This window comes from Lycium ferocissimum, chromosome 10 (genome assembly GCF_029784015.1).
Source record: "Lycium ferocissimum isolate CSIRO_LF1 chromosome 10, AGI_CSIRO_Lferr_CH_V1, whole genome shotgun sequence".
Lineage (NCBI taxonomy): Eukaryota > Viridiplantae > Streptophyta > Magnoliopsida > Solanales > Solanaceae > Lycium > Lycium ferocissimum.
In genome coordinates, this window is record NC_081351.1 from 18,233,560 (window position 1) to 18,260,550 (window position 26,991).

General features: G+C 32.9%; 1 protein-coding gene and 1 long non-coding RNA gene across 2 annotated transcripts; both read left to right on the forward strand.

The window, feature by feature from the left end:
* Positions 1-8,148: 8,148 nt before the first annotated feature.
* Positions 8,149-9,397, forward strand: LOC132035146 (uncharacterized). The gene is made up of 2 exons (XR_009409183.1): positions 8,149-8,841; positions 9,214-9,397. It is a non-coding gene; the product is annotated as an uncharacterized LOC132035146 (long non-coding RNA).
* Positions 9,398-16,927: 7,530 nt separating this feature from the next.
* Positions 16,928-18,790, forward strand: LOC132035147 (berberine bridge enzyme-like 18). The gene has a single exon (XM_059425443.1). It carries the CDS (start codon positions 17,043-17,045, stop codon positions 18,663-18,665), a length of 1,623 nt encoding a protein of 540 aa, XP_059281426.1. The 5' UTR covers positions 16,928-17,042; the 3' UTR covers positions 18,666-18,790.
* Positions 18,791-26,991: the final 8,201 nt, after the last annotated feature.

Consider the following 26,991-nt stretch of genomic DNA (forward strand, 5'->3'; position numbering starts at 1 on the left):
AATTGACAGTTCTCTTGGTCTCACAACCCTAGCTATAGGCTTAGCCAATTTCATGTCTTAAATGAAATGCATTACACAATAATTAGCTATAGGTAATGAGCGCTTTACTCTCCCAAGTAAAATTTCTCTTCACGAAGTCGAATTAATCGAACTCCAAAATGGGTACCGAAAACAATAAAAAAGAAAGCATGACTAGGGACACATTCTTTGGCATTTTTTGTTGGACCACCTAAACCGTTACATTAGGTTCATTTAGAAGGTCATTATCTGATATAGAAAATTTAATATACACGGTTTCTCTTCTTTATCTTCCTATTTTTTCCCACCAAACTCTGCAAGTTTTCCAATGATTTGATTGATTTGAGGCATTGATCTTTGATTAGTAACTATTGAAACATTTACTCGGAACAAAAATTGGAATAATTCATGTAGACAAGTGATGCATTAAACTTATAAAAACGACGAGTAAAAGCTAAGTTATCTTCTTTGAAGGGATCTAATTATATCACTGATAACTTTTTACTATAATGTAAGCCACATAGGACTTGGTTTAAATATATTTGTTGGAATTTCAAAAGTTATGAAAGTACTATTTATGCATGGAGTCAAACCTTTATCAATTCAAACTCTTGAAACAATTCTTGGAGTTCAAATTTCATAATCCAAGTGTGAAAGGTTGTTGGAATTCAAGCTCCAAGAATGAAACCGTTTGATTTTGAGTCTTTTTCCCTTCCTATGTGGATATATAAAGTGTAGCAACCACCTAGGGAGGACGCTACTTAACGAAATTAATCCACACTAACTAATTTAAATATTAATCCGGAAACTATTTTTGGAAAATAAACTAATAACTAAATTTAAGAATAAAATTTATTTGACAACATGTTTATGAGTTGAACAAAATTATAAATACATATGTAATTCGAATGTAACACAAAATTTAGAAGAAACAAATTTAAAACAATGACTTTATCATGTTGTAGCGGAAATAGGCCCATATTAATAAGATTCAAAATACAACATCTCAACATAGTAGAATCTCATAACCCCCCCCCCCCCCTCCTTCTTTTAAAATGTAAATATTCAATTATAACAAAAATGGAAAGCACCTACTTTGCCTTCCTTCAATACTTTGGAATTCATTAAACACTTAGTAAAGGAATTTTTTTTTCATGCTACAACCTCCAAGGCTCATACCAAGCACGAAATTCAACTCTCAATCTCAAAAACAAATTAGTTAAGTTCTCCAAATTCAATGCGAGCATTAAATTTAAACCATTACAAGACCTGGGCTTGGACACTCCAAAATAGTCAAATCATTCATCAAAATCAAGTTACAAAGTATTAGCATCACGACCCAAATTTCATTCAAAAGTGTATATCTAAGTGCATCACATGGATCATGTACAATTCCCCCAAAAGTGCACAAAATAAACATGCTTATGCAAATGTGATCCTCATCTAGAATTCCAATGAGTCTACTTCAAATGGCCATCCTCAAGTCTCTCTGGTACATCACCTACGATAGTAACAAACTATCGCTAAGCATAAAGCTTAGTGATACATAAACTTAACTAACATTTAAAGTATGCTATGTAATGAGTACAAAAATAAATTCTAGAAATGAGCATATCAAAATCATGATCAAGTACTTAATGAAGGCACAATTGTTTCAAGAGAATCAAATATCAAATAATAAAATAGTTCAATATATCAATATTCAAAATCTCAAATGTCAAGAAGCTTTCCAAAGCTAATTCAAAAAGGTCCACCAATTAGTTAATTAAATAGTGAGCTATGTATCAAATATGAGTGCAAGAAGTAAATTCAAGACATAAGCTTATCTGATTTATCATCAAGTACTTAATCAATGTACGACATTTCAAGAGAACCACCAAATCATAAGATAGTTCAAGATACTAATATTTCAAATACCAAGTGTCAAGAAAGCTTTCGAAGCTAATTCATGAAACATCATTCAATTAGTTAATTTAATAGTGAGCTACGTATCAAAAATGAGTACAAGAATTAAATTCAAGGAATAGACTTATCAAACTAAGCTATGTACGATATTCAAGAGAATCAAATATCAACTCAAGAAGTAGTTCCAAATAACAATATTCATATCTCTAGTGTCAAGAAAGCTTCCCAAGCTAATTCGAGAAAGTCATTTAGTTAGTTAATTTCGCCCAACACATACGTCATGCCATCACATCAAGCATAATCAAATAACAAGAAGGACCGAAGCCTAAATCAAGAAGGATCGTCACCCAATAATCAAGAGAATCATGAGCCATGTTGAAAGTGACTTTCCACTCATATTCGAAAATGGACAAAAGTCCATCATCAAGACGAAATGTAAATCCAAAGTCAAGATGGGCAAGATCCGAAATCAAGAAGGGTCGTCACCCAATAATCAAGAGCATCAAGAGCCATGTTGAAAGTGGCTTTCGACTCATACTCGAAAATGGACAAAAGTCCATCGTCAAGATGAAATATAAATCCAAAGTCAAGATGGGCAAGATCCGAACGATACCATGAGGTATGTCATTTTAAGTGACAAGGTCACTATCACAAGAAGGACAATGTCCTGACAAGAATGCAATAATGCTCAAGCAATCCGTATATGCGGGCGAATTAAGTCGTCTTACAAAAATACTTCACATAACACCAATATTACTATTATATATAAGAGGGAATGTGAGGACTTTTGTAGTCCTCACAATAATTTCCCAAATTTTTTTAAAAAAATTCATTAATTACTTTTATGTCCTAATTTTATTTATTTAAGTCAATTTTTTTGTTTTTTTGTTTTTAAAGTCTACTTTTCAAAAGCTATCGAGCCTGGGGACTTTTGTAGTCCTTACAATAATTTTCAAATTTTTTAAAACTTTTTAATTAATTACTTTTAGGTCCTAATCTTATTTATTTATGTCAATTTTTTTGTTTTTGTTTTTAAAGTCTACTTTTCAAAAGCTATCAAACCTCCTACCTCATTTTTCACGTTCTTTGATTTTCTGATTGGTGCTCGATATCAGCATTTGAGCCCAATTAATCCGATAATTCGCACGCATCGCGCCTATTCGGGGGAGCGCTTCCTCCAAAGATTTTTTTCCATATCTATGTTCGAACCCCTAATCCCTAATTAAGAGAGGAGCAGCTCCATCTGCAGCACAAGTTAAATTATGTATTTGTCTTAAAAGTTCATTAACTATGTATAGATTATTTATTTAGAACTAAATAACTTCAGAAAATTAGGATACATAAGTTATAATTTCATCAAAATGGAAGTTAAAATATTAAAGGAGTGGAATGAAAATTTTGCTTTTATATAACTACCCACTTGTGGGACTACAATGGGTATATGGTTGTTGTTGTTGTTGTACACTTGTACTAACACAAATTATATTTCTTTAGTTAAAATATCTGCTTTTATATCTCACATAACTAGTGATTTTAATATACTCATAACTCAATTACAAAATTATACCCTCAATGATAACATTATCATATTGAAATGTCTCAAGATATTCTTTCTCAACCAACAAAGCAAGTAAACTATTAAAGTAGTAACAAAATCAATATGACAATAATTTAAAGTAGATACTATTTCACCAAAATTCAAGCTTCTCACAATATCTCAAACAAAATAAATTGAAAGAAAAGTTTAAGTTTAGGTGCAAACCTTGGAGCTTTAGTGCTTCTAAAGCTCAAACAAACATCAAGAAGTTATAAGTCCTCAAAGCAACGATCAAGCAATTATGTCGCCTTCCTTAGCTTTTACAAGTGCCTCTTGTACTTCTATTGCTAGTTTTTAAGTAGAAAAAAATATGGACAGCAGCTATGTGCTGCATTGCACCCCATTTTTGACATAGTAAACAGAGGAATTAGAATTTTTGTAAAACACGAAAGTTGTGGGTAATTTTCTTATTTTTCCACAGCCTTTTGAATCACCTAATTCCAACTTATAGATAATAGTTATGATCAAAATACTAACTAGTGTGTAACAAAAATGGGATTTCAATTCTCACCACAAGTGAGAGAAATGACTTTGTGGATCTTTCAAAACAAAGGTTAGATTCTTTGTTTAAATGGAAAATAGGAAGTATCCAACAAAAAAAGACATTTGATTTCTCATGAGAAAAGTGAGCTAGGGTTTGATCTATTGTAAAGAAGATGGAGTAGCTTCTAGAAAAAGGGGCAAATTTCATCTAAGGTTAGAAAAATAAATCTCAAGGATCTAATGGCTAGAATATAAAGGCTACTTTTTCTTGAAGTTGCACATAACACCTCCTTATTTTTAAACTCTATAGAGAATAAACCCCATTGTCACTCAAATTACATAATTGGATCCAAATTGTCTAAGCTAATGTGTTAACTAATATGCATGTATTATATTAACAATTTCCTTAAAAAAAAAAGGTTTACATAGTAAATGTCAAACTTTAAATTCAAGAATGATAAAAAGAATATTTCTAAAAAATATAATCAATTGTAATGCATATAATGAATCCAGGAAATTCGGGGTGTTACATAAAGAGAGAGAATTTCAAATGAAATACACTGTATCTGCGCATATACAAGATCTCCGCCTAATTGAAATCGTGCGGATACAAGATCAGCTTACATACACTTCAATACACTTCGCAATCATCACCCTAAGAACGCCACATACAGCTTTACATGCATACAAAAGACACTTCACATACATACATATACTTGTATGTCACTTCTAGTTTATGAGATACACTTGTATCATCACTCAGCCCAACCACCACCAAAAATATTTTGTATGTCACTATATTTTATTGTATGACACTTACAAAGATGCACTTTTATTGACTTGCCCAATTAGAAGCGCAGCTTCACCGACACAAAGGATTTCATTTATATATGGTTAAAGACATTTGTTCTAATACTGGTTGTCTTTTTGGGAAGAACGTCGATGGTCTATTCTTCTTCTTCTTTCTCTGAAATTGAGAAAGCTTTGAATTAAAGAGATCACACAAAGATCCATCAAAGGAACATCAATGGGATTTGCAGAATATGTCTGTTTACATCAGCAATCACTTGAACGAAGTAGAGAAAAATATATCATAATTCAAGATATCTGCAGCTTCCAATCGAAACATTGAGAAATAAAAATTTCTTCTCCTTAATTCCCTTTTTTCTTCAACAAATTACTACTTCTTTAATCCAACAAACAGATGTCGAAGAATCGAAAATGGGAAGAGAAAATTTAGAGAGATGGAAAAGGTGAGTGAGAAAAACAGATAGATAATGGCTTATTTTAAGGCTTGAAACAAAGAGATCATACGCGCATTGAGTGTATTTCCTACAAACCTCAAACTCTCGCTATGTATTCTAAGTTTCTTTAAAACTATCACTATTTCGGGTAAACGGAGAGGCTTAGTTTGCTTATCACGTAATTTTTCCAACTAACAACTCACTTTGCACCATCCACTTTTACTTTTGACACATACATTAAATAGACCTTTTAGGTATGATATTGGGGGTGCAAGAGAAAAAAAAAAACTTATATATGGGTTTTGCTAACCTACAAACTTCATTAAATAAACTTTTTAGGTATGATATTGGGGTGCAAGAGAAAAAAATAACTTATATATGGGTTTTGCTAACCTACAACGTGAAAGGTTATAGGTTAGCACCCTACCCACTTTTTATTTCACTTAAATACCCTTACTATTCTTTACCTTAGTATTAAAATTAAGGACATTTTTATCATTTCATCAAAACCCAATTCATTTCCTCTCCTGCCCAAAGCAGCCATTGAAGCTGGCAGGATAGGAACCACCAGGCAGCCATGGTTTTCTCTATGATTTGTAGGTTTGATTTGGGTATCTTTTTCTCTCCTTCCAACTTTGATTACTGCAATAGTGGAGTTAAGAATTTAGCCATGGTTTTTCTCATTGCCCTCTATTTTCCCTCTTTTTTCAGTCCCTCTCAATTTATTATCTCCGAAATCTTTTGTCAATTTCTTTCGAAGCTTTTTCTTCAATGTTTTCCGGTGAAGCCCACCCTTCCCTCTTTATTCTGGGTCTAATTTTATCTTTAGATCTGTACTGCTAAACATGTGCAATACCACGATGTTTCACAAAACTCCATTAGAACCACGACTATCGGACTTCAACTCCGGACTTTTTGCTCTACATTTTTCAGCATTTATTGTTTACCACTGTATTTTTTGAAATAATCACAAACATGTGCAATTGGAAATAAAGACGGTAGAATAATTTATGTGGTTGCTAATTCTCTGGATTGATGATCAAAATTATCACCGGAGTGAGAATCTAATTGATGGCTGGAGGTTTGGATAAGGAGAGTGAACTTGATTGAGTTTTTACAAAATGACGGAAAGGACTTTAAATTTAATGGAGTAGTATAGAATAGTAATGGTATTTAGGTGAAGTAAAAAGTGGGTAGAGTGCTAACCTACAACCTTCATGTCGGAGGTTAGCAAATATATATATATATATATATATATATATATATATATATAGAGAGAGAGAGAGAGAGCAGATTCTCTGCTGAAAATACCTCCGACCATCTAGCTCCTCTTTGTGACACTCGCTTCATTTATTGTCAAATTAAATTGAAATTTGAACGGAGTGTTCTCAACATCTTGCTCTTCGATTAGAAACTTAAAGAGTATGATTTGAGTCCAGTAGCTCCACATTTTGGGCCGTGAAAATCATGTTATTATTGCCTTAAATATGGAAAGAATCCTTGTGAACATGTGGTCCATGTGAAAAGATACTTCGGCCTCTACACGCCTCTATCTGGGCCGTCCATCTGGTTTAGTGGGCTGCAAACAAATAACTTTTACGAGGACAAATCATTTTTCTTCAAGTAGTGAACTAAAAGGTACTATCATATGTCCAATATATAAGTAGTGAAATTGTCATTAATATAAATATTCCCCTATAGTTAAAATTTAGAAATCCAAACAACATATCATTTACGAATCATAATCATTTTCTTATCGTGTCCCGTGTGGCATATTATTAGTTTATTACCTTGTGATCAAGAGAAAGAGGGATGTCCCTTCCACCACGACTAAGATCGGTGTGAGTCATCGCAATTGACTATGATGATGGTTTCTTGTGTAAGAATCGCCACCACCCCGGTTGATCCTGTCAAACCCAAGGTATCCAGCGGGTAACCACATTAGTAGCCTACACTTTCACAGTCTGAGCATGGATGGGAAGCTGATGTGAGGCTTATGTAGCTTTGGGATCTTTCACTTCAATAGCTAGCTTTTGGGGTGTGATTCTTTTAAGGTTGTAAAATTGTATCAGAGCCAGCCACCTCTCTTCGTGGCCGTTGTGCCAATGGTGAAGCAAATATGGCAATATTCATCCTGGGCTAATAATGTCTGGCGCTCTGTCATCGAGGATGACTGATGCGGATCGTGGTGGTTTGTTATGATATTATTGCAATTAATGAGAATTGAGTCTCACTTACATAGGTTAAATGGGAAGTTGACGTGGGCCTTATAGAGCCTTAGGCTCTCCTACCTCAGTAGCTAGCTTTTGGGGTGTGGCTCTCCTAAGGTTGTATCAGTGGTCATGCTCCGACTGTGAAAGTGTAGGCTATCAATGTGGTTGCTTGTTGGACACCTTGGGTTTGACAGGCTCAACCGGGATTGTGGAAATTCTTGCACAAGAAACCATCATCATAGTCAATTGCGGTGGCTCGCATCGATCTTAGCCGTGGTGGAAGGACATCCCTCTTTCTCTTGATCACAAGGAAACAACTAATAATATATACATTACCAGAGATTGGACCTACGGCAATGATTTTCGCAACAGTTACAACTATTGTACAAAGATTGTTAACCTGTTGAGACACTTTTTCAAACAAACCGTTGCATCAGCAAAACAACCGTTACTGTAGAGGTACATAGGCAACGGCTTTTTCTGCCGTTACAATAGATATGTGTAATGTTACGGTTTTATGAAACTTTTTTCTATTGCAACATTTTCAATTCACATCAAAGAACTCCCAGAAATGCTCTCAAAGTGAAGGCATATCTTCGATCAGTACTAATTACTGATTTCATCAGGCAAAGCCAGAACTCTTACCATATCTCATTTTTCAAGCTCTTTCAGCCCAGACCCTATCATCCTAGAAAATCGCTCATAAATTGTCAAATTCATCTCAAAACAACTCTTCAGAAACTCCAGTTTGAAGTCTTTGTAGATTAAGAGATGTTTCATCATAATTTGGGTTTGCTGATTTATCGAGGTCCTTAGTCAATCAGTGTATTTTGGTGATTTTTGCTCAACAAGGTCCTCTCCTCTTCCTTTTTGATTTTTATATGTGATAATAATGCTTGTGAATATCACAGTTATGTGGGTCCTAGATTTTGAATTTTAGTATAGTTTGTTATGAGTCTTAACATAATTAGGGTCAATGAATGAAATATGTACTTTAGGACATGTTAAAATTATTGCTACTACCTGGATTTTCATTACTATAATATATGTGGCTGTCTACTCTCACTCATCTCTGTTTTGAACTTGGATAAGTGGGCGTTTTCTCAAGCATTTTTGTCTTGAGCCTCTGAAGTGGATTTAGATGGTTATGCCTACTAACTTTTTGAATCTTTTTCTCATATTTGCTTTCTTTCAGATGGTAGTTTGTCAACCTTCTACACTTGCAAAAGGATCTATAATCGACAATGCGAGTATCGAGGGAAGGAGCTGAACATTTATAGAATGCCCAAGAGATTTTAGTCTACAATTAAGTGATGGTTATGTGCTGGTGATTGTTTCATTACTAACAAAGCATGACAAAAAACTAGGGTTATTATGTTTTGTATTGGAGTAACTTTCTTTTGGATTGAGCTCCTCTCCATTTCCCTTCTCTCGATTTTCCCCAAGCTCTACCATAGATTAGAGACACATGGCATGGGTTAGAATTAATGGCTAAAATTTAATTGACTAAAACAAAGATCTAATCATGATTTATATAATTAATAACTTATCCATAAATATACTGGGTAGGAAAAGTAAAATAGGAAGAGAGAGATAATATTCTAATATTTTTATGGATAAGTTATTAATTATGTAAATCATGGTTAGAGCCTTGTTTTAGTCAATTAAATCTTAGCCATTAATTCTAATTCATGCCATGTGTCTCTAATCCAAAGTAGAACTTGGGGAAAATGGAGAGAAGGGAAATGGAGAGGAGCCCAATCCCTTTCTTTTGAAGTTTGAAATATGTTTATTGTCATGGGAATTTTGTATTTTAAGTCTGTTATTATGGGAAATATACCGGTAAATCTATATTACTATTGGAAAATTGAAGAATAATGTACTAGGATTATAAGAGCTAGATGAGAATGTAATAACCTATTAATTAAGTGAGTCTATTCATGGTTGTGATTTTACTATTCTAATTTTTTTTCTCCTTTGAACATTGAGTTGGGACTTCATCTCACAACATCTAAAGTGTTTTTAACTATGTATTAAACATTGTGTGAACAGGAGAAAAATGAAAAAGAACGAATATAGTTGTAAAACCTCGTGTGAGAGGGAGAAAAATAAAAGAGAATCAAGTTCCTTACTTGCTGGACTGAACTTTTTTTCTCCAATAGATGGTAGTCTGTAGATAACTATTGTCTAAAATATTTTTACTTAAATGAGTGTCTGATTAAGGAACTAGAATAAGTACAATCTTACTGATGTTATGGCATCCATTTTTTTTTTTTAAAATGGCCTACTACATTACAGTTCACAATTCCTGAAATTTCCAACGCAAATATAACAAGTGTATTACCCTGAACTTTCAAGTGTATGAGCAAAAGCTTTAGCAATTGAGAAGTTTCTTAAAGCAACTGATGTTTTTTAAAGAAATGTCTCAGAATGAAGGGGTCTTGATGTGTGCAGCATGAACCTTTGAAGATGTATTTATATCCATTGTGTTCTGCATGTTACTTCTTCATACATATCAAGTTAAAATAGTGCTACATGTTGAAATATCTTCATTAAAGGGGAGGTTTGACAAGGTAACTCTCTATTGAACATTAATGAAGTTTGAGACAGCCATAAAAGAATGAAGATAAACCAGGAGTTTTTTCACATCTTGTTTCCTCAATAAGGTGATTTCCTTCTCCAGTTAAGCTGGAAACTTTTTGTTGTATTCTTTATTATTTATTTCTAAAGTTAAGCTTACAACTTTGTGCAACATTATATTCTTTCTGCAATATTTGTTTTTGCTGTTAAGTTGAAAGATTACACTGGGTATGTTGTTGTTGTAGTAAAGTTGGAAGATTAAGGTGAGAGTTCTATAGGTAATCAACCCTTGTACGATCCTGAAGGTCAATATAAGAGATTAAGGTGAGAGTTCTCTAAGTAATCAAGTTTTTCTTTCAGTTGGATTTTTTTTTTTTTTTAATTTGTTTTAGTCACACGGGACCCGATAAGAAAATTATACGTGTTCCGTAAACGATATGCTGCTTGGATTTTTTCTATTTGAAGTTCCAAGTTTTAACGGGGAACATTTAAGTTAATGTCAATTCCACTGCTTATATATTGAGACATATGATAGTACCCTTTAGGTCCTATAGACACGTAGCAGTGATGCTTTAAAATTCCATATTATCCTTAGATTTGAATTAAATATCAATATAGTATACAGAATGACTGTAGCTGCTTGCATATACACACCTATGGACAGAGAGGAACATACGAATTTTCCAAGCTAAGAGTCGACCATCGAATCCAATGGTCAGGCAGATCATACAAGAAGTGGTGCAAAGGGGAAGCTTGAAGCAAAGATTAACTAGCAAACTTGTGGAACTTAATTTCTATCCTTAGCAGATGAGTAGGAGTAGAGTAGAATGGAGAATAGAGGATGCAGCTTTGGGGCCATTTGTCCAAAGTTGCCCAATTTTGAGTGAGACCTGCTTTGTAAATATATATTTTGGTAAATGAAAAAAAAAAAAAAAAAAAAGACATGTCAAGATCATGGTGTTTTTATACAATAGAAAATCTCGATAAAAGAATGCAAAAGAAAGAGAAGAAGCCAGAATACGAGTGAGAAGGATACTAAACCAATATAGGATAATTTATGTGACAAGTATTTAGTTTAAGCTATTTTTATAGGACTAATAATCTATTAGCCAAGTTCTTGAGGCTAAAAATATTTTTTTGTCAAATTCTTTTTTAAAAAGATTTAAAATATTTGACCAACAAAAAAAGTTTTTCGGAGTAACAATAGAGTTTTTTTTTGTTTTTTTAATTTTTTATTATCAGTGTTAGGAAGAAATTACAAATGTTTGAACAATTGAAATTCGTTGAACTCTTCTCGAGAATTTTTCAAATCTACAATAAGACAAGAGTCACTAAGACCCTGTCCGTGGTTCAGAAAAAGAAATAAAAAAGGAGAGATGAGTAAGTGTTCTACATTGCGTGGTAACAATTCGCCGGAGAAGACAAGATCAATTAATGCCCTTGCCTGATATGTTCAAACAAGATCTGTAAAAGCAAATAGGCTCGATACTTTGCCATTTCTGGCTGGAACAAACGTGGAGAAAGGAGGTTCTCTTGTGCAGCTAGGGTTCAAAATAGTTGGGTGAAGTCGACGAAGTGAGAAGTCTTGAGTGATTTTACGTTTTTAAGTAGTTTGGTGGGCCGGGCCGCCCCATGCCCCTCCTAAACTAATTACCCGCCGTACCCCCTCGCCTAAAACTATTTACCCGACCTACCTCTTCGCCTAAAATCCTTCCTCCATGATATCATTGCGTATATTTATTTGTCGTGATGGTATCATGGAGGACTAATAGTCCTCCTCTTAGTCCTCGTGATACCATCTCGGTATATTTATATACCACGATGGTACCCATGGTCCTGAGGAGTGCCTTATAGAATGATTGAAGCAACTCCATGATACCATCATAATATATGTATAAAAGATAATGGTATCATAGAGGTTTTTTTTTTAAAAAAGTGTCTTTTTGAATAAATGAACATGATCATCCATAATATCATCTCAGTATATTTATATACCATGATGGTATTATGTACACTAAGAGACGGACTGAAGCAGTCTTCCATGATGTCATCTCAGTATGTTTTTATACTATGTTGATATCATGTTGATATCACATAATTTGGGGCCATCTTTGGTAAATAATTTTGATTTTTTTGGGCGTACGAAAGTAATGGGGGTATGGACGGATAATTATTTTGGTTTGAGGGGGCGCGCGTTGTTTCACCCCAAAAAAATAGGTTAATTTTTTGTTTAGAATGTAACACTTTGAATTTCAATTGTGACCAAACATTTATAAAATAACCCGATTAAAATCAATGGCAATAGATTTCTCATAAAATCAATCACTTTCTGAAAAATCAGACTAAATTCAGATTAACTAACTGATCAATCACTTAATTAGGCTTTTTGACTCAATAAAACAAAATAATTATTTACAGTAATGGACTAATTATACAAATTAAGACATTCGTTTTAGCATACAACAAACTATACTATAATAATTTTAAGAATTTGATTTAATGGACTTGTGTACTTTCAGCAAAGTAAAAGCAAAATAAATATGGGTCTTTAACATATATATACATCTTAAGGAGAAATATTTACGAAACGTGACGATAGTTTTATATTTACAAAACATAACATTACAAATCCTATACAAAACATGCTTTATATTTTAAAAAAAAAAAATTAAATTATTTTTTATTTTTTAAAAATCATTTTTTTAAAAAATATTTTTTTATTTTTTTAAAATTTATTTTTATTTTTTTAAAAAATTAATATTTTTTTTTTTTGCTCAAAAACTTATGTATGAAAGTTGTATGAAATGTGTATATCTCGCTCCAGACTTAAAAAGTTTGCTCAAAATTTAGTGTATGAAAAATGTACGAAATGTGTATATCTCGTTCAGAGGCTTAAAAAATCCGCTCAAAATTGTGTGTATGAAAACAATATGAAATTTGTATCTTGCTCATGTCTTAAAATTTCGCTCACATTTTCATGTATAAAGTTCATGTTAGATTTACGTAAAATTAATACAACTACAACAACATTGTATATAACTTTGATACAACATTCAAGACTTAAAATAATCGCTCAAATTTTTGTGTATGAAATGTGTATATCTTGCTCAAGGCTTAAAAAGTTCGCTCAAATTTTATGTATGAAGAACGTATGAAATGTGTATATCTTGATCAAGGCTTAAACATTATGCTTAAAATTTTATGCATGAGAATGGTATGAAATGTGTATATCTTCCTCAAGACTTAGAATTTCATTCACATTTGTTTGTATATAAATTTCATATTAGGTTTACGGAAAATTAATACAACTACAACAACATTGTAACAATTTTCATACAATATTCAAGGCTTAAAGTTTTCGCTCAAAATTTTGTATATGAAAATTATATTAAAAATTTTGCTCACACATACACATTTCATACAACTTTCATACATAGAAATATGAGGTAATTTTTTAAGCCATTGAGCAAAAAAAAAAAATATTAATATTTAAAAAATATATATAAAAATTATTTTTTTAAAAAATAAAAATATTTTTAAAAAAAATAATATTTTTTTTATAAAAAATATATATATTTTCTGGAAAAAAAATAAAAAAATGAAAAATATATGAAAATCCGTCATGTTTTGTAATATATCGTTATGTTTTGTAAATAAGGAAAACTATCGTTACGTTTCGTAAATATTTCTCCTTAACATGTATATATACGTAGTTTTCCCAATAAAAATATTCTTCCAGGTACAATTCACTTTTATTAGAGAACTGTTTATGTTTAATTTGAAATTTTCCAACGTGAATTCGAATTTAATCACCGGCCACATGAATGCGGACTTCGTGGGAATCCCACATTGAAAACGAAATATATATTTTAAAATAAGAAAGTGACTGTGTTTACTCTGCCAATCACATGTCACTTAACACTTATCTCACCCAATAGCTATTTGCCACCTGGAGGACATACGTACTTCAGATCCCACATTCCGTTATACATAATTTCCCCCCCAAAAAAAAAAAAAAAAAAATCAATCATTTCGCTGCAAACACAAACAACCCATTTGGATGGGCTTATTTTAAGTGGCTTTTAAGCATAAATTTTAAGTTAGGAATTATAGCTTTTGGCTTATTTTAGATATTTTCATTTAAAAATAAGTACTTAAAAGCATTTTTTTTACTTTATCCAAACGCTACAAAATGGCTAAAAAGAACTTAAATTAAGCCAATCCAAACGGGCTCAAAGTGTCCCGTCGCATCCCTATCGTCGGTGCGTGATCATCCGAGAGTCGCCGGGAATACACGTGGCAAGGAGGATCAAGGCGGTACCACCGACGACATTAAGCACAATGAAGTATCACGGCGGCATGATCCGCTGTGTTATGGTCCTTGCCTTTTGTGTCTCCGGCATTTGGTGTGCATATATTTATCAAGGCATTCTCCAAGAGACTCTATAAGCTTTTCACTGTTCTTGCTCTTTCTCCTTCCGATTTCTAGAAGCTTCTATTACTTTTGTTTTGTTCATCAACAACAATTATGAATCAGTATCAAACGAGTTGTAATCGACTTTTGGTTATATACATTACTATTACTAAATAAAAATGTGTTTACGGTTGTTAGATAAAGTGGTCACACAATTTAATACCGTATAGAATAAGTATTATTTCAAATTTAATGGCCATTAGCTGAGAAAAAAAGAAATATTACCAGAAAGAAATTTTTTCCAGCGTGCACTGCGATGAGGTAGTCTTAAGTTAGATATGGAATTGACGTAACGGGATATGCTAAATGATACTCCCTCTATCCCATTTTATGTGAACGTGTTTGACTGAGTACGGAATTGAGGATAAAACGGAAGATTTCAAAAATTTGTGGTCTAAAATAAGCCTTAAAATGTTTTGTAGCTATAATTCATTTCATTATAATTAAAGGTAAAATGAGAAGTTTAAAATCAAATTATCGTGAAATATAAAAAAGATGTAATGTTTTTTAGATCGACTAAAAAGAAAAGAGTGTCGCATAAATTGAGAGTGAGGGTGTAGTAATATTGATAATCGGTGAAGAAGGAAATTACGGCAGAAGCTTACTGTGTTGAATAATGACGAGACATTGTTTTTCTTTTAGTAACTAATATTTTGTATTAGTCACCAAAGTATCTTTACAAAACCATAGCTAGACCAATCTCAGCCAGATATCCAAGAACAGAACTCAGAAACTTACTAACATATAAGCTACATAACTAGAACATAAGACAACTGTATGCTACATTTCTAATTCTAGGAGTAGGTCTGACACTACATACAAATGCAATTTTTCTTGCAATGCTTTCCCAAACAACAGAAATTTGCACGTGAATGAGCCCTTCCATATTCTGACTTTAGTGGCCAATAGGGCCGGGACAGCATAATTTGACAAAATTTTGGGCCCTATATCATGTGGAAATATAAAGATAAAGTGAACATGCAAAATTCTAACTTGCACCATAGTACCTTATTCTTAGAGTTCGGAACCAAAATGCCCTCAAAAAAATCATTTTGAACCAAAATACCCTAATAAAAAAATTTACTTCGGGTACCTTTTCAACCCCTAAAATGACGATCCGAACGTTTACGTATCCTTGATGTATTGAGCCTACATTATTGTACGTAGAAAAAAATATCAGATTCTATATAAAATATTGACGTTTTGGAGTCTTGACACACGACTAATCGTTGGTCAAAGTATGAAAAAACACACTAAGTGTTGCAAAAAAAAAATTGCCAATTTTTTTTTTTTTTTTAGTGCTCGCTATTTTACTGCGCTATACAAAAAAAAAAATATTCTTTAGTGCGAAAGAAAATCTTGCGCTAAAGCGGTCATTAAAAACCTTTTGGCAACGGCTTTATTTTCAATAAATCTAAACCCTAAAAATAAAAAACCTTAAGCTAATGACAACAAGACTTCAAACAAAAATGGACGTCTATGTATATAGAACACTTAAACCTAAAGTTTACAAATAAAACTTACTTCGGACACGTTTCAACCCCTAAAATGACGATCCGAACATTTACGTATCCTTGATGTATGATCCTACATTATTGTACGCAGAAAAAATATCGGGTTCTATATAAAATATTGACGTTTTTAATCTTGACACACGACTAATCATTGGTCAAAGTATGGAAAAAAAACACTAAGTGTTTCAAAAAATAAAGTTGGCCAATTTTTTTTTTTTCGTACTGTTTCTATAACGCAGTATTTTACTGCGTTATAGAATTTTTTTTTTTTTTAACAAATTCTATAATGCGGTAAAATCTTTAGCATTTAAAGCGATTAACGGCTCCGTCTTCGTGAACTGCTTTAGCGCAATAAATTACTACGCTAAAGGTAGTTTTGTAACATATTTTTTTGTTGGATATTTTGGTTCAAAATAATTTTTTTTGGGGCATTTTAATTCCGGACTCTGAGAATAAGGTACTAGGGGGCAAGTTAGAATTTTGCATGTTCACTTTATCTTTATATTTCCACATGATATAGGGCCCAAAATTTTGTCAAATTATGCTGTCCCAATGAGGGCCCTATTGGCCACTAAAGTCAGAATATGGAAGGGGAAAAAAAAATCAAATCAATGAATTGTTTGCACCAATATTGAAACATTCTGTTGGGCTCATTCACACACAAATTTCGTGCGTGAAAGGCCAAACTCTTATTTTAGTTTGGTCCTTTTACGCACTAAATTAGTGCGTGAAACCTACTTATGTTTTTTTTTTTTGTGTTAGTTTGGTTCAACTTTTTTTTTTTCATCCTACAAAAGTAGCGGATTCAAACACATTATTATATTCACGGCTGTCACATGGAGGCCTTTAAAAAACAAGGAACTTAACAACTAAGTAAAATGTTCAGATGAAAAGTCGTAATATACAGTCCATCAATTATTGAGAATTTGGTTTGACTGTTCAAACAAAACAAACAATTGTTCTTGCTGCAGCAAGTTAATTTGGGGATTATATGCAAAACCATTTAGCATCAAGATGGAGATTTCTAACACATTAGCATTCCTTCTCCTTCTTTCACTATTCCTTTTTTCTTCATGTATTGCTTCAGTAAAAAGTAGTCGTGATGATTTTCTTGAATGCCTTTCTCATCAAATAAAGAACTCAAGCTCAATATCCCAATTCATTTACACCCTGGAGAACTCATCATATTCTACCATTTTGAAATCCTACGAAGGAAATCCAAGGATATCGTTAGATGTCAAACCATTCGTCATTTTCACTCCTTTTGATGAATCTCAGATCCAAATAGTTGTACATTGCTCAAAGATACATGCCTTACAGATCAGAATACGCAGTGGTGGACACGACTATGAAGGCCTTTCGTTCGTTTCTGACACTCCTTTTGTCATCGTTGATCTTCGAAACCTAAGAAAAATCTCCATTGACACAATAAACAAGACTGCTTGGATCCAAGCTGGTGCGAACCTAGGAGAACTTTACCATAGCATTGCAACGAAAAGTAGGACTCTGTCTTTTGTCGCGGGGTCCTGCCCTACAGTTGGTGTTGGAGGACACTTTAGTGGCGGAGGCTATAGCATGATGTCTCGAAAGTATGGCATAGCTGCTGATTACATCATTGATGCTAAAATAATTGATGTAAAAGGAAGAATTTTAGATCGAAATTCCATGGGAGAAGACCTATTTTGGGCTATTCGAGGAGGTGGAGGAACTAGCTTTGGTATCATTGTCTCGTGGAAGGTGAAGCTACTTGATGTTCCTGACAAGGTGACTGCTTTCAATGTAACACTATCTCTAGAACAAAATGCAACTCAACTAATCTACAAATGGCAACATATTGCTCACAAGGTTGATAACAATCTTCTCATTAGAATCTTCATAACAACATATGGGAAGAGCTTTTTTCAAGTCTCCTTTACAGCGATGTTTGTCGGACAAATCAAAGAACTCCTTCACGAAATGAGAAAGATTTTCCCTGAATTAGGGGTGTCAAAAGAAGATTGTGTTGAGATGAGTTGGATAGAATCTATTCTCTTCTTTGCTCATTTCCCAGGAAGTGAGTCACCTGATGTTTTACTAAACAGGACTGCCAATACTGATCCATTATCTTATAGTAAATCAAAGTCAGATTATGTCCAGCAGGTTATCTCCATGAATGGTCTAAAAAGTATATGGAAACTAATTCAAGAGGAAGAAACTACGGTTCAACTGCAATTCAGCCCTTGGGGAGGAAAGTTTAACGATTACTCAGAATCCGAAACTCCCTTCCCCCATAGAGCTGGGAACATATTCATGATCCACTATCAGGTGATTTGGGAAGAATTGGCAAGTTCTCAGAGATATATAGCTTGGACTCAGAAACTTTACCGATACATGTCTAGGTATGTTTCTAAGTCTCCAAGAGCGGCATATATCAACTATAGGGATCTTGATTTGGGAGTGAACAACAAAGGGATTACAAACTATGCACAAGCAAGCATTTGGGGAATGAAATACTTCAAGAACAACTTCAAAAGATTGGTACAAGTAAAGACCAAAGTTGATCCAGCAAATTTCTTCAGGAATGAACAAAGTATTCCTCCTTTATCTAGAGAGAAGCTTAGCGCGATAATATTCAAGCCTACAACAAATGTTTTCTAAATATTTTGCCTAGATATTTATTACAACTAGTTACCAGAGAAGTATGTATTAGTATTTATGAAATAAATGAAAATATCCCTAACTTATGATTCAACCAAAGGGCGTAAAATTTATCCGACTCCATAACAAAGGTTTGAAGGATTGGGTTTTCAAATTCACCATTCCTTGATTATGTCTAATGATCGTCAGACATAATGTAAGTAACTAGGCCACTTAAATGATACGATTCCATGTTTGTAAAAGCAAACACTAGACGTTTGTACTATTTAAATATATTCAGGTCTAGTTGTGTAGTGATTTATATACGTCAAGTTGATTTGGGCTAATGGAAACAGCGGTGGTGCTGGTGCTCCCTGGTGGAGTTACTGGAGTGCTGGGGGCGAAGGGGATTTTCTAACGTTTTTTATTCCCTATCATATGTACTTTTTTTTTTATATATTTAAAAATACACGTGGCAATTTTTGATTTGTCACTTTTCCATGTCATTTGCGATTGTAACTCACGTTCTAAACCTGCCAGTCGGGGGATCCACGAGACACACATGTGTCAAGTTGAAGTGTCTACTTGGTCATTGGGTAAGTTTTAGAGTCAAACTAATTAGGAGATGTTTGGACATAATTTGAAATCATGAGATGAAATCATATTTGGACATGCAATTTGAATTTCTTAAGTTGTATTTTTTTATTTTTTATAAACATAAAAAACCCATAAGTTGTGAAAACTATCAAAACTTTTTCAATTCTTATACAATCTTACCAAATGAGCAAGCCTTAATTTATAACAAAATTAAATATGTTACTAAAAGACCTGTCTAAAAAATAAAACATCAATTGAACAAACTTTAGTCGGTGGGAGTAATTGTTAAATATAATCCTCCCACATAAATAAAGGTTGGTAGAAGTTAATGAGGTTGGTGGGAGTAATTATTAAAAATATGTATTTTTTTACAAAATATAAACTTATAGGTCAAGTTTTACATTTAAATATTTTAAAATTATGATTTGAAATCCTAAATCATGCCTTTTTGGATCATTTGGGATTTCATCTCATGTGATGAAATCATAAGATGAAATTGCATGTCCAAACACTGATTTCATCTCATAACTTGAAACCATGACATGAAATCACATGTCCAAACGCTTACTAACAGTTGGAGCTAAGTTTCAGTGTCTGTCTATGTATTTTATCCTTATTGTAAGTGTTCACTTGGTGCTTATGAAATAGAAGGACTCGCTATTATATTTTACCTTACGTGATTGTATAAATATTTCTTACGGAAAAGGGTTAAAAATATCCTTAAGAAATGGTTCAAAAATGTCCTTCTTCCACCTATTAGATCAAATTTGCCCTTCCTTCCACCTGTTAAGATAAAAAAATGCCCTTACCATTAAATTTAAGTCTAAAATTATCCCTTCTTTTAACAAAAACTGATGTGGAATGTATGAATTTTTTAATTAATATGTGGCATTATTTTTATTGGTCCACATATAATTAGACACAATTCAAATCATTAGCTCAAGCCCATTTCTAAAAGACCCGACACTTCTTCCTCTTCATCCAAGATATGAAATTTTGATAACTACATTAGAAAAGTTCGTGATATGACATTTTATAGCCAGGAGTGTACAAAGAAAACCGACAAACCGCACCAAACCAACAATCCAAGTCAAACCGAGAAAAAAAATCCGACTAGTGATTTGATATTGGCAAAAAAATTCGATCATAATTGGTTTGGTTTTAACTTAAAAAAGTCAAACCTAACCAAAACAACCCGACATTACATGTACACAATTTTTAGAAATATTTAATACATAAAAATATTTATTTGTAATGTAATTTGTAAATATCCCTTAAATTTTTTCATAGTTTTTATCTTTTCACATATTATTTCAAGCTTGGTCTTAGAATTTTGAATGGTCCAATAAATTTTATAGCCCATAGATATTAGTGACTCAAATAAAGCCTAAATCAATACTAATGCTAACAAAATAAATTGAATTCTAACCCTAGGAGTAACAATAATATTGAATATCTTTTCCTAGTTTTGCTTTGGTTTAGAAAGTGAAAATAAATAATTTAATTTAGTTTTTCTTTAATATTTAGTCATGTAATTAATACTTATTAGCAATACTTATTTTAGCATAACTTAGTACCTTTAGATTTTGATCATTTTCATTAGGGCTTAGCGATTGAATTATCTTTTTTGTTGAATATTTTCGTACAGTGTCATCATTCATCTCACATTTTGTGTTATTTTCTTAACAAACGCATTAATTACGTAGTTGTATCTTACTAGTACTAAAGAAATATTTGAAGCACAAGTTATCTGTTGTGTATGAAGACTTTACCGGAAAACCCCGAAAAATCTAAGGAAACCGAAAAACCCGGAGTTAAAAAATCCGACTTTTATTAGTTTGGTTTGATTTGTAGAATTTAAAAACCCGACACAATTGGTTTGGTTTGGTATTTGAAAAACCCCGAATCAACCCGGTCTATGTACACCCCTATTTATAGCATTAAGCATTTACCATATTAGTTTTGTATCTCAAGAACTTATGAAATCTATAGCTTTCAATCTTATGAATAAGGGTGTACATGGACCGGGTTGGTTTGGATTTTTCAAACACCAAACCAAACCAATTGCGTCGGGTTTTTAAATTTATAAACCAAATCAAACCAATAAAATTCGGGTTTTTCAACTTCGGGTTTTCTCGGGTTATTCGGTTTTCTCGGGTTGTTCGGGTTTTTTCCCGAAAAAGTCTTCATACAAAACATATAACTTTTACTTCAAATATTTTTTTAGTCCTAGTAAGATACAACTATATAACTAAGGTGTTTCTTAAGAAAATAACATAAAATGTGAGATAGGTGATGACATCGTATTAAAATATTCAACAAAAAAGATAATAAAATCGGTTAAAATAAGTATTGCTAATTAATAAGCCATAAAGAAAATGACTTTAATCTAAATACTAAGTTATGCTAAAATAAGTACGGCTAATAAGTATTACTTACATGACAAAGAAAAAAATTAAGTTATGTATTTTTACGCTATAAACCAATTATGCAAAACTAAAGAATAGATATTCAACATTATTGTCATTCCTAGTGTTAGAATTGAATTTCTTTTGTTAGCATTAGTGTTGAGTTGGTTTTGATTTGGACTTATTTGAGTTACTAACATCCATGAGATATAAAACTTATTGGCATTCAAAATTCTAAATTCAAGCTTAAAATAATATGATAAAAGACAAAAAAACTATGAAAAAATTTAAGAATTATTTACAAATTACATTACAAATAAATATTTTTATGTATAAAATATTTTAAAGATGGAATACACGTAATGTCAGGTTGGTTTGGTTCGCTTGACTTTTTTAGCTAAAACCAAACCAAACCAATTATGGTCGGGTTTTTTTTTTTCAACATTAAATCAAGTCAAACCAAACCACTAGTCGAGTTTTTCTTTCGGTTTGACTCGATTTATCGGTTTGGTGCGGTTTGTCGGTTTGCTTTGTACACCCCTACTTATGAGATCGCCAAGAAAATGTTAGCCAAGACTTTTAACTTTCAATAGCTACATACTATGGGCTTATTGTTTTAGGGAAGACTTTTGGAGAGCTTTTTGTTACACTTTCAGACCCAAATCCAATTCATTGTCCCTTGTAATTTTTTTTCACTAATGCATCCCGCACAGGAACGATGCATCATTAAATAAACCGAAAAAAGGTTCTACGTTGGATGAAAAAGAAGTGTTGGGTCTTTTAAAAATGGGTTGCAGTTAATAGGTTGGATTTGAGTCTAATTACATGTGGACCAATAATTAAAAATGTCACATATTTAATTAAAAAATTCATATGCTCCACATCAGTTTTTGTTTAGAAGAATTTTAGACTTAAGTTTAACGTTAAAGGTATTTTTTGTCTTAATAGGTTGAAGGATGACAAATTTGATCCAATAGGTGGAAGGATGACATTTTTTAACCATTTCTAATAAGTTAAGGGCAATTTTGACCCTTTTTTGTATTTCTTATATTGTTGCTGCATAAAATTAAACTTAAACTCTCTTTTAATATTTACACCTTTCGTTTTTAATCAGTTTCTCGTCTTATCTTAGTAAGTATACATAACACAATAACTTACATGATTTACTTACCTCATTTTCATTGATTTGAAATTCTTTCTCTAGGTTGCAACATCAGCCCTCAAGCTGTATTTGTACGTTGTAGTACCGATGCCTAGAGCAATTCTCTGTTCATTAAAATTAATTAAATAGACGTCTTAATTCATCTATGATATCAACACTGATGATGCCTTCAATTGGAAAATACAAAATTCGGTGAAGATAATCAATGAAGCTAATTCAATAAAATATAGTAACTTTTGAAAGACACAAAAAAGATAGATGACTTTATTCCAATTTAAGTGCTCTCTAAGCAATCAACTCCCACTAGACAATATAGTTGAGTTGTTGAGAATATATAATATATTAAATTTAAACTGATAGTCACAAAGTAATACTATGAAATGTGTCATACTTCATATATTATTACTCACTGATTTTAAATCTTAATTAGATACGTCTACCTATTTTTCCCACCAAACTTTACTAGTTTTCCACTGATTTGATTGATTTGAGGCATTGATCTTGATAGAAACTATTGAAACATTTACTCGGAACAAAAATTGAAATATAATTCATTTAGACAAAGTGATGCATTAAGCTTATAAAAAAAACGACGAGTAAAGGTTAAGCTATCTTCTTTGAGGGGATCAAATTGTATCATCTACTCCCTAAATCTATTAATTTTTTCTGGCTTATATTATGATGAAAAAAGATTCAAATATGCCCCTCACGTTTGTAATTTGGTCAAAATGCATTCTTCTTAACCTACTAGCTCATAAATCCATTTTCTGTGAAGAAACGGCTCTTGAATGCCCAATGTCACTAATAACTTTTTTATTGTGGTGTAAGCCACATAGGGACTTGGTTTAAATATATTTATTGGAGTTTCAAACCTCATGGGCGTATAATTCATGCATGGAGTTAAACCTTTATCAATTTAAACTCTTGAAATAATTTATGGAGTTCAAACTTTCATAATCTAAGTCTGAAACCGTTAACAATAGTACACCATTAGAGAATCTACACAACTAACTTGGCACGCCTTAAATTTTAATGTATAGCAATGGCATGATAAACTCGAAATTCCTTTCAGCCAAATAGAGTCCTCTTCTTCTCTAAAGAACAAAGGCGCAACTCCTTCTGCCTGATCAACTGAAAGAAAAAGCCCAATGCTTAGGTAGTTCCCCTCATTGTCTCTCTTTTTGGATTGGCATTTGTTAATTTCAAGTGTGTTTTGAATACTTTTCCACTTGCATTATAACTGTGATATCAAATGTAAAAATAAGTTACAAGAAGATTTAATCGTTTAGTGTCACCAACATCGCTACACCAAAGACCACGCCATTATATAATCTCACTTCCATACTTCCCTTCATTTATCCTATTATATTTCTTCATCTGAAAGTACTCCTTGGTTTCTCCCACCTTGATGACCCTGAAACCACCACACAAATTTTTCAACTTCTCCGGCAGCTTCATTCAGCGCTAGCGGCAACCGTCCAGTGTATATCTTTCAAGGGTTGTTCTTCACAAACTATTGACATGATTCCAAGTGGTTCTCTTATATTTATATGGTCATGTAACTGTTCGACATAATGTTCAGTTATCGTAAACGTCCTGACCTTTCACATTTTAACGCAATACACCAATTAATACAGATTAACTAAACTAAAGGGAAGGGGGAAAAGTACCAGAATTTCCAAAGACTTTTAGGCCTTTTCACATTATTTAAATGAAGAGAATGAAAACAAAAGGGAAAAAAAAATAAGTCCATTCCTTGGCCAAAGATAGATACCAAGTCACCTTGTCATCTAGTGAAGTTGTGCGCAAAGGAAAGAAATAACTGTAGGGTAAAATATAGTAGTTATCAAGTGCCCATTGAATCTAGAGAAAACGAAGATTGTACTCACATGGCGGATTCAGGAATTTCACTCAGAGGGTTCGAAAAAAATAACAAAAGCTAAATATAAAAAACGGAAAAGGCTCAAATATGCCATTGAACTATTAAAAATGGCTCATTCATACCACTCGTCAATAGTTTGGCTCATTTATGCCATTGAATTATCGGAAATGGCTCATTTATGCCACTCATCAATAGTTTGGCTCATTTATGTCATCGCCCGTTACCAAAATGACTCATCCGTGTCATTTTACATTAACGGCGATTTTATAATACCATATATGACACGTGACGTCTAATTAGAGGTTTGTGATTGTGGGAGGGTGGAGTGTATGGATCGGATTTTATATTAATTTGAATTTAAAATTAGGCTGGTTTAATTAAACGACGTAGACCTCTAATTAGACGCCACGTGTCATATCTGGTATTATAAAACCGGCGTTCATGAAAAATGACATGGATGAGTCATTTTGGCAATGGGCGATGGCATAAATGAGCCAAACTATTGATAAGTGGCATAAATGAACCATTTCCGATAGTTCGATGGCATAAATGAGCCAAACTATTGACGAGTGACATAAATGAGTCGTTTCCGATAGTTCGATGACATATTTGAGCCTTTTCCGTATAAAAAATAATGTTTTCTTGAGAATTGAACCTTGGATGCTAGAGTGAATTTTGAACACCCTGGATCACTTGAGCTAACCTTTTGCATTTGTTTAGAGTATTCAAAACTTATATATCTACATAAATACAAAAAATCTACCCTATATATACAGTGTAATTTTTTATCGAGGGTTTCCCCTCAAGCCCACCTAAATCTGCGCCTGCTCACAGTTGGAACAACCAGTGGCGGTTTTAATTTTTATTAAGGGGGTTAAAAAATATAAAGAAGTAAACACGGGAAAAAGTCAAGGAGGTTTAACATCTAATATATATATACATAAAAATTAATATTAACCTTATACATATATATAGTGTAATTTTTCACCAAAGAGGGTTCGGATGAACCCCTTGCCCTTATTGGCTCCACCCCTGGGAACAACGTAGACCTTCTGCAATTATTTTATTAATCACATAATCCGAAGCACCGCCAGAACAAACCTGATAAACCGCCAAAATTAGGAAAAATTAAAGCAAGAATGAGGAATGTACATTTCAGTTCCTAATTAGCATATAGAGCTATTTTGCACCATGTGTTCATGATCATATTTCTATATGATATATATTTCTCTTCATCAAAAATTAAGCAGTATTTTCATCAACTTTTCAATAGTTTATTCAAGTATATTTCAATTAAAGCACAAGAATCTTATTTAAAGTAAGAATTTCACAGCAAGGATCACAATAAGAAGTTGGTGAAAAGAGTCAATATAGTATAGCAGCAACAACAACAACATACCCAGGAAATGTCATTTTTAACAAATTAAAAAGAAAAATGAAAAATAAAAAAATAAAATAAAATTTAAAGATTCTACCGAAACAGTGCATCAAATTTATAAGAGATCTAGAGCCCGTTTGGATTGGCTTATAAGTTGCTTATAAGCTGTTTTACGGTTTTTTGAGTGTTTGACTGGCCAACTTAAAGCCATTATGTGCTTAAAATAAGCCCAAAAAAATAATTGGGCCTGTTTGGCTTAGCTTATAAACAAAAAAAAATAGGTTGGGCTACCCCAACTTATTTTTTTTTTTTTTTTTTTTGCTTATAAGCTGCTTTTTTTAAGTTCATCCAAATAGGCTCCTAAAGAAGAAGCTTTTTCCTTCATCACATAACGAAAAAATCATGTGAAAATGGAAACCAAGTATCCATCCGGGGACATCCGATGAAAAAAAGGATTGAATACAACTTAATTGTAAATGTGAATAACTCTATATAGTGATGGTATTCCCAGTTTGAGGACACTAGCACAATTTATATCGTCCAAATAGCAACAACCACGTTGATACTTATATAACCAAAAATAATACGATCTAGATAGGCTTGAAGATAATATACCACATCGGTGTCGTCTAGGTTCCTTATAAGGCTTGGGCAATCCTCCTCCCTTTGAGTTTTTAGGGTGTGAGTTAGGCCCAATGCCTAATTTGACATGGTATCAGAGCCAGGCCCTAGGCCCAATCCGATGTGGGCCCTCGAAAATGCCCTCCCACCAATTGATCAGTCCCGAACTGATGGGGGGTAAAAATGCCCCGGTCCACAAATGTGCACGTGCCAGACCGGACAGTGGACCCCCGATAAAAAAAAGAATGTCCGGATCTGGGTGTGAGGGGGGGGGGGGGGGTGAAGAGAATACCACATGG